Below are 15,444 nucleotides of genomic sequence, written 5' to 3'. Positions count from 1 at the left end.
TCGATGCATTTATAAATAATTTTATCAATCAGTATTGAACTTGCATTTAAGTAACAACTTTTAGGCTGTCCCAACACAGTTGAACTTCATGTTTCTTAAAGTGCTGCTGGAGTTTCGTTAGCAATACTCTTCAGAATGGTCACTGAGAGATGAGGTAATAAAGGTTTGGTAGTTAGTTGATGCTCAGATAGCGTTTTACAAGGCTCTGGGTTGTGGGAGAAATGAATACTTGTAAAATTCTGATGCCCTGTGAATGGCATAGTTAGTGAGGACTGGAAATGTGATGTCATATGTTAAATATCAAATGAATGTTTAAAGTTGGAAGTTGGAAAATAGCTCAACATTTTAGTGAATGGTGTATGAACAATGAAAAATTGAATGAATGATAGACAAGATTGTGTGCATTTTTTAAATGAAAGCTAATTGAAGTACTCATGCAAAATAATATTGAGTTTTGAAATAAGATAATAAAATGTGAGGCTGGATGAACACAGCAGGCCAAGCAGCATCTCAGGAGCACAAAAGCTGACGTTTCGGGCCTAGACCCTTTTGAGCTTTGAAAGACCTGTTCTCTGTTTCTTTAACCAATCTCAGTTGAGGGAAGCGTTCAGCAGAGGAGAGAGAGTGAATGGAAGAGTCAGTTCAGCAGTGACGCATACAGGAGACTTTTGAGGGTACTAAAGGGACACTGGTCTCTGGAGTTTGAGGGCCACTGCATTGCTTAGTGGCTCGTTACAGAACAACATTGGCAGAAGACGGTGTGAATTGTTTGTTCGCCTTTCTATGACAGATGCAATCTTTGTATAAAAGCTTATTAGGTATTGAGCTGAAAATTTGTTCTTCCCACCAGAGTTTTTCAAACTGGAAAAATTAATTATGTTATAAATTACAGGGAAACTAATAACTTCATAAGCTGAACAAAGTGGAGCTCATGGAGAAAATTTGGTGCTTAGTAGTTTGACAGTTAACACTGTGTATTGACACAATTTTTACATTGTACTGCAGCTCCACAGTTCACCTGTATATATTCATTTGTTCAATGCAGAGATCAGCTGGTCTGCTGAAGCCATGGGGAGCTGCTGGAGTTGTCTGGATAAAGACGCAATCAGAGACAACCACCCAACCAAATTCAAGGTAACTGTTTCATTTCCCACAATCCAAAACAGTTAGAACATTTTGCTGTACTTAGTTGAAGCCTTGTTAGCTGACAAAAAACTTCTTGTAAAACCTGGATCAGTTCTTAATTTTCCTATTTGCAGTAAGTAATAGCAACCTAAATTTGCAGAATACTGCAAAGCACAAATTTTTTGCTTAATAGGCCACTCGAGCACAAATCCTGAAGTTTTGTTTTGTTTTGTTTTTTTCAGGCATAGATTTCAAATAGTGGGTACTGACCCGATTTGCTGCACCAGTTTGGTATTTATGCATTAGTTGAGGATGTTGAATTTCATGTTCCTGTAGATTTGCAATCTATGAATTAGCAAATAGAATTGAATTGCTTGGGCATGGAGTAACATTACCATGCGTATGAACAAGAAGCTGTGGTTTGGACACCTGACATAATGAGCTCAAAAATGGCTGCAACTTTGGTCTTTTGGATGTCCATAATTAAATGTGAAAATGTAAAAACTGCTGTTAATGATTTGCCTGTTTCTCCTCACGATGTGATGTGAGGAACATAGAAACAAGAGCAGACCATTCTGACCCTTGAGGCTGCTCTGCCATTCAGAAAGATCATGGCTGATCAGTGGTTTAACTCCATATGCCTACCTTTGACCCATATCCCTTAATACATTGCTTAACAAAATGATGTCAGATTTAAAAATAACAACTGACCCATTGCCATTTTTGGAAGACATTTCCAAATATCTACAACCCTTTGTCTGTAAGAGTGCTTCCTAACATCTGTCCTGAATGGTCTGACCTTAATTCTCAGACTATGCCCCCGAGTTCTAGAATTACCAACGAGTGGGAGTAGGTCCTTTTTATCTACCGCCCTTCCTGTTATTTTCTTGAAGACTTCAATCAGATCACCCTTTAACCATGTAAATTCCAGAGAAAATATACCTGTTGAAGTCCCCGCAGGTGGAAATATAGAATTCACCTACAGTGACTTGGATATCCACTTATGCTGTTAGTCCTGCTGTGAAAATCCTTAACTGAGTTGTGTCTTGTTGAATGAGGCTTCACTGGTCATTAGGCAGTTTTCTGAGTTATAACTACCGTTGATTCACCCCTCTGAATCTGAAAAGTTTAATTTTATTCAAGGAGTGTCAAATATCTCCAATATGGTGATGTCCATCTATTTTCAAAGTTTGTTAACAGTATTTTAGTTTGTGTATTAATTTTTATTTCACTCTTAAAAATTGCAGGAGCGACAATGTTTTTATTCTTCCTGATTTGCTGTCTGTCAGTTTTTGATGTTGCCTCTTGTTGCTGGATATAAAAGACTTTCTCTATATACCAGAGGTCACCCATTGAGCCAGAATTAAATAAATCTTGGGAAAGATGAACCAGTCATTAGATTTTACAGTCTTTTCTTTTTAGGATTGAGTTCTCTTTTTCTTGCCGACTGCAAACTCGAGGGCAATGTTTGTCATTTGGAATAATATCCCAAACTGCTTTGCATTTAGAAAAAAAGATGAGCAGGGAAGTTAGAACCGGCCTCTAAATGTGGTGAAAATTTGTTTTCAGACTTTCAGGGAGTTTTAGGTACATAAATTCCAGAGTGTGCCAGTAAGATGGATGAAGTGCTGCTAATGGTCAAGCTGTATGATTAGAGGGTGCTAGAACGGACATAGGCATTATTGTGGAGAGGCGCAAAGCCATAGACTAAATGTAAAGACAAACCATATTTTAAAATTGTTGTACTATGGCTTTGGAAACCTGGAGCTCAACAAGGGCAGCAAACATTTATGCAACAGCAGGAATGACAGTGGAATAATGAAAGAGTTGGATTTTGTAAAGACTGGAGCTTGGGAGTCTTGCAAAGGAGATGTTTGAAATATTTAATATGGGGGCAACAAAAGTTTTGTGTTTGTACCTTTTTGTTTCCTTTTGTACCCTGAGGACATTCCAAAATCTATCATTCCCATTGAAACTGAAGAACTTCTCTGCTCTTAACAAACCTGGTTAAATTTCTCTGACAAGCAGATAGTATCTTGGAGAGACATAAAGTGTGGAGCTGGATGAACACAGCAGGCCACACAGCATCTTGGTTTAGCTTTCCAGAGAGATGCTACTTATTATTATGAATCTCTTGATGCGTGCACCTAACTGTGAATTGCAGATTATCTTCAAATTTAAAGTGATTTTTGTTTTAATTGTGAGGCAAGAGTACAGAGCTAAATTGTTGCTTGCATTATTGATTGAGCTGCATTTTTGATGTCAACGTGAAGAAAATTCCTGCACTCTGTAGTCTGGAAACTTAACTTGTAATTGAGGAAGACATCAAGGTTGTGCATTGTTGCATTTTACTTGAACAAAGATGTTGGGTTCCTGGGTGACACTGCACAGTTTGAGAGTTTGTGGAACGGCTTTAGTTTTCAATTTGTTTAGCTGTGACAGTTTTGAACTCCTGTGCAGCTTGATGCTGGGCAAGCATTTGAATGCCTTCTCTGACATAGAACATGGGAACAATGACAGTGGTGCAAAGGTAAATATAGTTATCGTAAATATACGTATGAATGCTAACTACAGTTGTAGAAAAGGTAGATTATAACGTACACCACAATTTACCGCGTGCCTTGAAAATGACACTGTTCCGCAGGTGACAAACGTAGATGATGATGGTAATGAGCTGGGTTCTGGGATCATGGAACTGACCAACTCTGAGCTAATTTTGCACACCAGAAAACGAGATGCTGTGAGATGGCCATATCTCTGTCTGCGACGTTATGGGTATGACTCCAACCTCTTCTCATTTGAGAGTGGGAGAAGATGTCAGACTGGGCAAGGTAAATTTTTGATTTGTCAATGGAACAATCCATTAGCATTACAGAAGCTCTTTGTTCTTCTTGAATGTACTAAACAGATCTCTCAAAAAAACACACTTTTGGAAGGGCAGAACGCTATTGTAAACCTTCAGTTAAAATCGGAGTCCACTGTAGCAAAATCTAAATTAGACTTATTTCAGTCTGTTGGGTTACTGATCTTCAGTATAACCGAATATGGGAATTCAAGATTTCACTTCCTTTGTTTAAAGGAATTTCTAGAGAAATGAATGTTTTGGGTCACTGGTGAACAATATGTAATCTACTGTATCTAAACTCACTTCAGTTTAGTGCAGGATCCAAATTTCTTCTTCAGTTAGCTTTGACTTCCAAAAGGAGTTTAGCACCTTTCAACAATTCAGGCAGAAAAATTAACAGTAAAAAACAGCAAATGAAGATAGCTGATTGGGTCGACCTAACCAACTCCATCCAGTAAATAATGAAGTCTTCCACCCCACGTGAGTTGGTGTGTGTTGCATGGAGGTGGGTCGGGGAGGGGGGGGCACGGGGGAACTCTTGGTTAGTCCAAGAAAAGTTGAGACTTTTCTCTGATTGCTGGAACAAAGTTCAGGAGATGATGATTGATCACACTTATATACAAACTCAACTTGCTAATTAAATGGATACATTCAGGAAACCTGGATGTGAATAGGTGGGAGAAAGGAACAGAAGAGGAAGTTGGGTAGGAGGCGACGAGAGTTGAGTGTTATTATTGATTCAGGCTACACAGCCAAAAGATGAGTGAGATGAGCTGTGCTTCTGTTGAGAGCCATCATGGATGCAATAGACTGAATAGCCTCCTGACATGTTGTAACTACTGTGTTGTGTACATGCCCTGAGTTCAAGACAATATTTAATAGAACACATTGTTACATTGTGGAAAGACCCCTACGTATTTGAGCTGTTTGTTTGTTTAGTCAAAGATATTAAAACAGATTTCACTCCCAATAGGATTTGATTTTGAAAGCCCAATAGTATTTTAAATGAATGGCTTCTGTGCACCACCTACTGCTTGCTACACGTAACTGCTGGAAAACGTGAAGCCCTGATTTAGGTTGCGACAGGAAAATGCAAGACGATCATACTGGGAGTACAAAGATTGTTGATCTGTTTTGTTAGTAGTACCTAACGGTTTGCATACAGCTATTTTCAATCTTTTTTTTTTGCAGGTTATGAGTAACTGAGTTTTACAGTGCATGAAATTGGAATAACTTGACAAAAAACACTGGCTGATTGCAGGTAGTGAACCAGCAAATAGTCCTGGCTGCCGTGGAGAAAAACATCAAAACAATACAATCAGTTTTCTGTTTTTCTTTTGAACGTGTCTTTATGCAGTAACTGACTGTGTTACTTTTTTGGCAGGTATTTTTGCCTTCAAGTGTGCACGTGCTGAGGAGATCTTTAACCTTCTCCAGGAGATCATGCAGTGTAATAGTATTAATGTAGTTGAGGAGCCCATAATGATATCAAGAAACACTCATCCAACAGAACTTGATCTCCCAAGGACACCTCAGACGCCAACCAGTGAGTGATCTGAGGAAAGTGCTTACTTGGTTGCTAGATTTAAAACAAAAAAGTTATTGAATTAGTTGTTGTGGATAAATATATTATGTTCCCTATGATAACCCTAATGTTGTGTTACCTTTGTCATAACAAACTCCAACAACAAATTGCACTGATGCATTACTTTTAATGAATAACAAATGTCCCCAGGTGCTTTAGCAGTTGCCTTTGTACTGAGTACAAAACCAAAGAAGAGTTATTGAGAAAGGGTGATTTTTCAGGAGGGCTTTAAGGGAGGAGAAAGACATTGAGCAGTGGAAGATTAAGTGAACAAAATTTGGAACTTGAGGCCTAAATGGCTAAAGGCATGTTTACTGGTGATGAGGCATAGGAATGGAAAAAAACACCAAGTTAGAAGGGTGTTGAAAAAGTTGAATTTTATGGAGTATGGAAATTGAGGATGTTGAATGAGCGTTATGACAAGACTGAAGCAACAGCAGCACCACCTTTTAATTATGTAGTGTCTTTCTTGTAATAAAAGTTCCCAGGATGCTTCGTAAGAACACTTCTATAATGCAAAATGTAACATTAGCCACATAAGAAACTGAGATAGATAGTCAAAGCCTGGTCAAAGAGGGATGGTTTAAGGAGGAATGACGCAGAAACTCATGAAGAAATTCCAGAAGCTAGAGCCAAGTCAGCCATCAATTGTGGAGAAATTAAAATCCGATTCCAGAAAGACCAGGAGCACATGTTAGTGTTGCAGGGCTGAGTGACATTAAACAATGATGGTTGAGCAAAAACTAAGCGTATAAGTAGAAACTTATCCTGTGTCTGGATAACTTTGCAAAGGGCCACATAGTCGACAGGAAAAAGAGAAGCCCACAAGTATAGATGCTCTGTTATAATGGTGGGGATGTAGAAATTAAAAAAAAACAATTTTTGTTGATTCTTTAGCAATAGTTATAATGTTAAGCATGTAACCAAGCATAAGTCTCATAGACCTCGATAAAAGAAGACATTTGGATGAGAACAGTGAGGTAAACTGTCTGGAAGGCTGCAGATGGAAAAGGAAGTGATTCAAGGCACTACATTTGTGTGTGGCTGTCATTTGTGATACCTTTATCGGTCATTTTATTTTTGTGCTTGTGACAGATTACAAATTTGTTGAGAGTGGTATCTTAGAGATCTGTGCAAATGGTGTATAGTGAATTAGGAGATATGCAATATTTAAGAATTTGGGAAATTAGAAGTGAGGCTAAGTGAGGCTATTAGTTTGTAACAACAAAGCAAAGCAGAGTAACAACTTCAGTTTTTACATGTCAGGGAGGGTAGTTCCAGTATACAAGAAGAGGGAATTTGTTTGCAGTTTCAGGTAGTGTGAGGGCTGGGAAGGGATGTTGGTAGTCAGCAGTTTAGTGAGAACAGATCAAAGGACGAGGAAGCACATTCTGTGAACTATGAATTTAAAGGGGCCTGAAGGGACGATGAGAGGGAAATTGAAGAAAATCACAAGTTAGGCTTATGGGAGAGAGAGGGGTCCAGAAGGAGATGTAGCTTAGTTCACACTGGGGACATGAGAGGGCAAGTAGCATGTGCATCTGATGACAAAGTCCACAAACTTGTTGCAGTCATTGGACTTGAGGCTGGAAGGGTAGGGAAGAGATAATGTACTTATGGTGAAATTTGGTGTTAGCGAAAATTACCTGGCAGTTACATTTGCAATCCAGCTGTAGTGAATCGTTTAGCAAAGGAAACTGTGGGGCCAACTTATCTCAATGTGTTTTGGTAACTGGCTAAACTGTTTTATGCACTAGATAGATTAATGTGCCAGTCCCTTATGGGAACAGTGGTGGGAACCATACCAGTTGGGCTGATTTGGGTGAGTGAGACTAAGTCTTTTGCGCACAAGGACATCATGGATGGTCTGAGGGAGTAATCAAGCAAACGAGCAAGTACGGAAACATTGTAGTCAGTGGAATAACAAAAGCTTGACTTAAGTTTGTAAATAACTTCAGTTGATCACAAGGATGAATGTAAAAGGAAGAAGTGGCAGAAAAGGAGGGTAAGAACAGAAGAGATTCTGTCTTTAGCTGTCTGTAGCGCACACAATTTAATTACATGGCCTTTGTTTCGCTGTAGAAACTGTTTTGTGTTTATCATATTTCATATATACCTGTTGAATTGATGCTCGTGTAACTTGGTATAAGCTGAAAAGGACATTCCTGTTGAATTTCTTGGAAAGGTCCAATGGTCTTTCCATGAATGTGAAATAGTTGATGGTAAATGAATAAATATGGAACTAAAGATGGTAATTTGTAATAGTTTGCCAATGTGAATGTGCAATTTAACTTGATAAACTAAAACTGAGTGGAAATAATTCTTTCAGCTCCTGGATTTGCTATGCCCGGACTTTCAAATGGATTCCCTTGTTATCCACAAATGGGTGATGGCTCCTCTCACCCATCAACTAGGCATCCCTCTATAGGAAGCACACGTCTCTCCTCAGTGGGCGAAGATTCTACACATCCTTTAATCGTAGGTGGTGATGATCAGGTACGAGCACATCTAATTATGACCCATCTTAATTCATATCTTGAAAGTTCCACCATGTACAAGGTACTAATTTGACTTCAGCTGGAGTATTGTGTACAGTTTTGGGTGCCATACTTCGGAAAAGATGTGAAAGCAATGGACCAAGTGCAGAAGAGGTTTGCAAGAATGGTTGCAGGCATGAGAAACTTTGCTATTACGAGAAGTTAGGACTGATTTCCTTGGAGAAGTGATCAGAATTTAGCACTTAATTCTACTGCAGCAGTAACTTCTGGAGCAGCTTAGTATTAAACCTGTAAAGTTCTCATGCTGACATTTTCTTAATTTAAATTAAGATTGCTACATTCTGGCAATTATTTTAACCCCAGGATACTGCACATAATTCATAGAAATAATAAAGTGGTTAGCATTGCAAGTAATATTTTCCTGGGCCATTGTCTTGTCATCAGAATAGATTTATATAAAATTAACAAAATTGCTTAGCATTAAAATTCTGAAATATTATTTGATTCAGAAACATAATTTCATTGTTAAACTACCTGCTTTATCAGTGAGTACTTAATTTTAGAAGTTTTAAGGAATATAATAGTTTTTTTGTTGGAAAGATTAAATACTAAGCTATACTTTATGGTACTAACCTAATCAAATTGTACACGATAGAAAGCAATAGAATTCTTTTACTATGTTATTACTTTTTCTTTACACTGCTCAAACTGAATTCACAGCATAATAATTGATTTTTAGGACATGAGGCAGACTGTTTATTCTGGGAAATTATTGATTTTTTAAAAACAGTTCTATAAACTTAAGGAATATCATAATATTCAATTGTTAATAGACGATACTGTAGCTATGTGCGCTGAGAGTCTTTTCAGGTGAACTCATACAATCGTTCTCAGAAGTAATATTTCGAAATTTCAAATGATTTTATTCACATCGTTAATTGTAAAATGGTTTGATCTATGTTCAGAGATAATAGGAACTGCAGATGCTGGAGAATCCAAGATAACAAAGCGTGAAGCTGGATGAACACAGCAGGGCAAGCAGCATCTCAGGAGCACAAAAGCTGACGTTTCGGGCCTAGACCCTTCATCAGAGAGGGGGATGAGGAGAGGATTCTGAAATAAATAGGGAGAGAGGGGGAGGTGGACCGAAGATGGATAGAGGAGAAGATAGGTGGGGAGGGGATAGGTCAGTCCGGGGAGGAGGGACAGGTCAAGGAGGCGGGATGAGATTAGTAGGTGGGAAATGGAGGTGTGACTTGGGGTGGGAGGAGGGGATAGGGAGAGGAAGAACAGGTTAGGCAGGTGGGGACGAGCTGGGCTGGTTTTGGGATGCAGTGGGGGGAGGGGACGAGCTGGGCTGGTTTTGGGATGCAGTGGGGGAAGGGGAGATTTTGAAGCTTGTGAAGTCCACATTGATACCATTGGGCTACAGGGTTCCCAAGCGGCATATGAGTTGCTGTCCCTGCAACCTTCGGTGGGCACCATTGTGGCACTGCAGGAGGCCCAAGATGGGCATGTCGTCGAAGGAATGGGAGGGGGAGTTAAAATGATTCGTGACTGGGAGGTGCAGTTGTTTATTGCGAACCGAGCGGAGGTGTTCTGCAAAGCGGTCCCCAAATCTCCACTTGGTTCCCCAATGTAGAGGAAGCCACACACCGGGTACAGTGGATACAGTATACCACATTGGCAGATGTGCAGGTGAACGTCTGCTTAATATGGAACGTCATCTTGGGGCCTGGGATGGGGGTGAGGGAGGAGGTGTGGGGGCAAGTGTAGCACTTCCTGCGGTTGCAGGGGAAGGTGCCGGGTGTGGTGGGGCTGGAGGGGAGTGTGGAGCGAACAAAGGAGTCACGGAGAGAGTGGTCTCTCCGGAAGGCAGACAAGGGTGGGGATGGAAAAATGTCTTGGGTGGTGGGGTCAGATAGTAGATGGCAGAAGTGTCGGAGGATGATGCGTTGTATCTGGAGGTTGGTGGGGTGGTGTGTGAGGACTAGGGGGATTCTCTTAGGGCTGTTATTGCGGGGGCGGGGTGTCAGGGATGTTTTGCGGGAAATGCGGGAGACGCGGTCAAGGGCGTTCTCGACCACTGCGGTGGGGGGGGTGGGGGAGAGACATTGCGGTCCTTGAAGAATGTGGACATCTGGGATATGCGGGAGTGGAATGCCTCATCGTGGGAGCAGATGTGGTGGAGGCGAAGGAATTGGGAATAGGGGATGGAATTTTTGCAGGAGGGTGGGTGGGAGGAGGTGTATTCTAGGTAGCTGTGGGAGTCGGTGGGCTTGAAATGGACATCAGTTTCTAGCTGGTTACCTGAGATGGAGACAGAGAGGTCCAGGAAGGTGAGGGATGTGTTGGAGATGGCCCAGGTGAACTTGAGGTTGGGATGGAAGGTGTTGGTGAAGTGGTTGAACTGTTTGAGCTCCTCTTGGGAGCAAGAGGCGGCGCCGATGTTGTCATCAATGTAACGGAGGAAGAGGTGGGGTTTGGGGCCACCGTAGGTGCGGAAGAGGGACTGTTCCACGTAACCTACAAAGATGCCCTGCCGAATCTTCACTAACCCCCCAGACCTCCCCCTGACTGAGGACGAATGGTCTGTCCTCAGCAAGGGGCTCGGCTTTGTCCCTCTCCACCCACACATCAACGAATACCAGCCACGTTTGGACAGAGAGCAGTTTTTCTGCCGCCTTCGCCTCCACGCTTACTTCTTTAACCGGGAGCCTAACCCTCCCTCCACTGACCCCGTCTCCCGCCTCCAACACAAGTCCTCCTCCTGGACACCACCCGCAGGCCTCTTACCCGCCTTCAACCTCTTCATCTCCCACTGCCGCCGAGACATCAACCACCTCAACCTCTCCACCCGTCTCACCCACTCCAACCTTCCCCCCGCAGAACGTGCAGCCCTCCGCTCCCTCCGCTGCAACCCCAACCTCACCATCAAACCCGCAGACAAGGGTGGCGCAGTGGTAGTATGGCGCACTGACCTCTACATCGCCGAGGCCAAACGCCAACTCTCCGACACCAACTCCTACCGCCCCCTCGATCATGACCCCACCCCCAAGCACCAAACCATCATCTCCAATACCATCCATGACCTCATCACCTCAGGTCACCTCCCACCCACAGCCTCCAACCCCGCACGGCCCGTTTTTATCTCCTTCCCAAAAACCACAAACCCGCCTGCCCTGGCTGACCTATTGTTTTTGCCTGCTCCTGCCCCACCAAACTCATCTCCACCTATCTGGACTCTATTTTCTCCCCCTTGGTCCAGGAACTCCCCACCTACATCAGTGACACCACCCATGCCCTCCACCTCCTCCAGAACTTGCAATTCCCTGGCCGCCAAAATCTCATTTTCACCGTGGACGTCCAGTCCCGAAACACCTGCATTCCTCATGCAGATGGCCTCAAGGCCCTCCACTTCTTCCTATCATGCAGGCCTGACCAGTTTCCCTCTACCGACACCCTCAACCGCCTAGCAAAACTTGTCCGCACCCTCAACAACTTCTCTTTCGATTCCTCCCACTTCCTACAGACAAAGTGGGTGGCCATGGGTACTCGCATGGACGCAAGCTATGTCTGCCTCTTCGTAGGTTACGTGGAACAGTCCCTCTTCCGCACCTACACAGGCCCCAAACCCCACCTCTTCCTCCGGTACATTGATGACGACATTGGCGCCGCCTCTTGCTCCCAAGAGGAGCTCAAACAGTTCATCCACTTCACCAACACCTTCCATCCCAACCTCAAGTTCACCTGGGCCATCTCTCTCCTTCCTGGACCTCTCTGTCTCCATCTCAGGTAACCAGCTAGAAACTGATGTCCATTTCAAGCCCACCGACTCCCATCTCCTCCCATCCACCCTCCTGCAAAAATTCCATCCCCTATTCCCAATTCCTTCGCCTCCACCACATCTGCTCCCACGATGAGGCATTCCACTCCTGCACATCGCAGATGTCCATGTTCTTCAAGGACTGCAACGTCCCCACTCCCGCAGTGGTCGAGAACTCCCTTGACCGTGTCTCCTGCATTTCCCACAACACATCCCTCACATCCTGCTCCCGCAATAACAGCCCTAAGAGAATCCCCCTTGTCCTCACATACCACCCCACCAACCTCCGGATACAATGCATCATCCTTCGACACTTCTGCCATCTACTATCTGACCCCACCACCCAAGACATTTTTCCATCCCCACCCTTGTCTGCCTTCCGGAGAGACCACTCTCTCCGTGAATCCCTTGTCCGCTCCATACTCCCCTCCAACCCCAGCACACCCGGCACCTTCCCCTGCAACCGCAGGAAGTGCTACACTTGCCCCCACACCTCCTCCCTCACCCCCATCCCAGGCCCCAAGATGATTTTCCATATTAAGCAGATGTTCACCTGCACATCTGCCAATGTGGTCTACTGTATCCACTGTACCCGGTGTGTGGCTTCCTCTACGTTGGGGAAACCAAGCGGAGGCTTGGGGACCGCTTTGCAGAACACCTCCTCTCGGTTCTCAATAAACAACTGCACCTCCCAGTCACGAACCATTTTAACTCCCCCTCCCATTCCTTAGACGACATGCCCATCATGGGCCTCCTGCAGTGCCACAGTGATGCCGCCCGAAGGTTGCTGGAACAGCAACTGATATTTCGCTTGGGAACCCTGCAGCCCAATGTTATCAATGTGGACTTCACAAGCTTCAAAATCTCCCCTTCCCCCCCCACTGCATCCCAAAACCAGCCCAGCTCATCCCCGCCTCCCCAAACTGTTCTTCCTCTCACCTATCCCCTCCTCCCACCTTAAGCTGCACTTCCATTTCCCACCTACTAACCTCATCCCGCCTCCTTGACCTGTCCGTCCTCTCCAGACTGTTCTATCCCCTCCCCACCTATACGTTCCTTTCCACCTATCTTTTCCAGTATCCATCTTCGGTCCGCCTCCCCCTCTCTCCCTATTTATTTCAGAATCTTGTACCCATCCCCCTCTCTGATGAAGGGTCTCGGCCTGAAACGTCAGCTTTTGTTCTCCTGAGATGCTGCTTGTCCTGCTGTGTTCATCCAGCTTCACACTTTGTTATCTTGATCTGTGTTCACTTCTGACTAAATTTGGTAATGCTTACAAATACTGAACACCTGTAATAGTATTCAGCAGTGTTTTGTGGTCCCTCTTCCAACAGATTCATACATATGTGAATACATCCAATGTTGATGAGGAGCGGAAGAAAAGACCTTGTGTTCATGGTCTGACAGAGGCACGGTCATCTGTCTCTGAAATGATGCGAAGCCATGCAAATCACTGCCCTGCAACGGAGGACAGAGCTCCTCAAGTTCTCCTGCAGCCGGGAGAGGTCAAGTTTGTGCTAGGACCAACACCAGTTCAGAAACGAATAATGGAGCGTGAAAGAATAGAGAGACAGAAAGATCACGTAGAACATGGTGGCAGTGGCTTGAGTTTTATGGACCGAGATAATGTCCACGATGGTAATGAACACAGCATGGCATGTGGGTCCAACAATAAGATGACTTATGAGAATATCAATGGTTTACTTGTGTCTGCTAGCACAGGGTTACGACGAGGACGGCTCAAGGTGGGCAGTGATGGCCAGAATCTTAACAACTGTGCACCTAGGAAGACAGCCATGCTAAACTATGAAAATCTGCCCTCTTTACCTCCTGTGTGGGAAAGCCAGACACAGAGGCGGGAAGAAGAGGACTGGAGTGACCCTGGAACCCCTCCACAAAATGGATACCATAGCAATCTTGACCCACTGCGGAATTATGTCAATACTGAGAACGTAACTATTCAACCTGGTTTACATAAAGTAGACTTTACCCGGAGGCGGGATTGCACCCCCAACGTCTTCAGCTTTGACTTTAAGCGTCCGTGCCCCGAACAAAGACAGTTAAATTACATCCAGGTGGATCTGGAGGGTGGGAGTGACTCGGATAACCCCCAAACTCCAAAAATGCCCAGCACTCCTGTTCCGCCAACGCCGACACGTAGGACTGAGTTTTACGCTGTGATAGACATTAAAAAGACAGCTGCTATGTCCAGTTTGCAAAAAGCACTACCAAGGGATGATGGGACATCAAGGAAGACGAGGCACAACAGTACAGATCTGCCATTGTAAGCCTTAGCAAATTTTGTTCTTTGAATATTATTATTTACAGCTTTCTGTTCAAGTTGTGATACTAGTCCATTGTTAGAGTTGTTGCTGTACAGTAAGTTGACGTGCTTCCTGCATGATTCGGAGCAAGTATTTTACAACGATTTGCAGTATAGCTGAACTTTTTTGCTCATCTCTGCCAAATTTCTGATAAGAACACTCAGTGGTGGAAACTCATGTTGATTTTTAGCTGCAATGCCCCCACAATTTCCCCTGCCCAGGTTAGCTGATTCACAAAAGTAAAGGATTAAGTTAGCAACTGGCTGCTTTCTATCCTTTTTCTTAAAATAATGGAATATGAAATAAAACATTTTGGAAATGTCCAATGGGATACCAAGCTATTGTAAAGAGAATAGTAGGGTTGCAGAGTTTCAGCACAGTCATGTAGACCTCCCAGGCAGATAACATTGATCCATGTCCAATAGATCTGTTGTAACAGAGCGTAATAAAATAATGAAGATACTAGTCTGTAGAAGTGTTAGTGCCAAGCAAGTGATTGGTATTACAATATGTGGCATTTAAAAGAATTGCTACATTTTACCAAGCACCCGCTATTTCTATGGTTTCCTTGGTCAAGGTTTTAACTTTTGGGTAGGGACCCCACTGTACAGCCATGGAACTGTATCCTTGTAGGTTTCCGTGTGGAGGGTCCTTTCTTGAGTTTGTGGTTGCCCTGTGTTGATTTGCATTCTCAGTGTTCATTTCCACTTTTTAGGCTTAGTGACAAGCAATGGGATGAATTTACCCATTGAGCTATGAGATGAACCCAAAGTTATTTATTTAATTGTTATAATCAGACAGATGCTCAGGAGAGGTTTTATCTTGAAAACTGATTACTTTGGAATTTAAAATGTGAATATCTTTGAAGTTGATAAATAATTGTATTAAAGTTGGGTAAGAAATGATAATCCACTAAGTTGGGAGGCATTTAGTATGAGTGTGGCAGCATTGCTTACCCTCTTTATTTTCGACCCCTTTCTTGGAGGCAGTCATTTATCCTCAGATTCAGGCTCCATAATTACTTTACTTAAACTGGCCGTTTTCACGTAGCCTGTGAAAGGAAGTGTTAACAGCTAAAATTTTTTCTGAGAAGGTTTATTTGACAGGAATGGGAAGTCCCAATTCTTCCTTTCTTTTGCAAAACTATATCAAAGTATTTGTATTTGTTTTTGTGTTTGTATCTGTGTTTTGTCTTTTTATGGTGTTTAAAACATCAGAGGAAACACCTCTAGTGATTTTTT

The 15,444-nt window shown here is 43.2% G+C and overlaps 1 protein-coding gene across 7 annotated transcripts in view; it reads left to right on the top strand.

Moving 5' to 3' along the window:
* The window catches only part of LOC125462764 (fibroblast growth factor receptor substrate 2-like), an 87,310-nt gene that overhangs the window by 64,807 nt on the left and 7,059 nt on the right, over positions 1-15,444 (top strand). For 5 of the 7 annotated variants that reach the window (XM_048553103.2, XM_048553107.2, XM_048553104.2 and 2 more), the window contains exons 3-7: positions 1,046-1,134; positions 3,770-3,956; positions 5,355-5,516; positions 7,885-8,051; positions 13,214-14,163. In XM_048553103.2, coding sequence (XP_048409060.1) covers positions 1,069-1,134; positions 3,770-3,956; positions 5,355-5,516; positions 7,885-8,051; positions 13,214-14,163 — 1,532 coding nt within the window. In that variant the 5' untranslated portion in view covers positions 1,046-1,068. Of the gene's footprint in view, positions 1-1,045; positions 1,135-3,769; positions 3,957-5,161; positions 5,232-5,354; positions 5,517-7,884; positions 8,052-13,213; positions 14,168-15,444 lie in introns of those variants that run through there. The other 2 variants (XM_048553108.2, XM_059653361.1) reach the window with 2 other exon arrangements.

The sequence above is a fragment of the Stegostoma tigrinum genome, chromosome 21, assembly GCF_030684315.1.
Source record: "Stegostoma tigrinum isolate sSteTig4 chromosome 21, sSteTig4.hap1, whole genome shotgun sequence".
Classification (NCBI taxonomy): Eukaryota; Metazoa; Chordata; class Chondrichthyes; order Orectolobiformes; family Stegostomatidae; genus Stegostoma; species Stegostoma tigrinum.
Note: the sequence above shows the minus strand (reverse complement) of the source record. Positions and strands in the feature narration are given on the sequence as shown.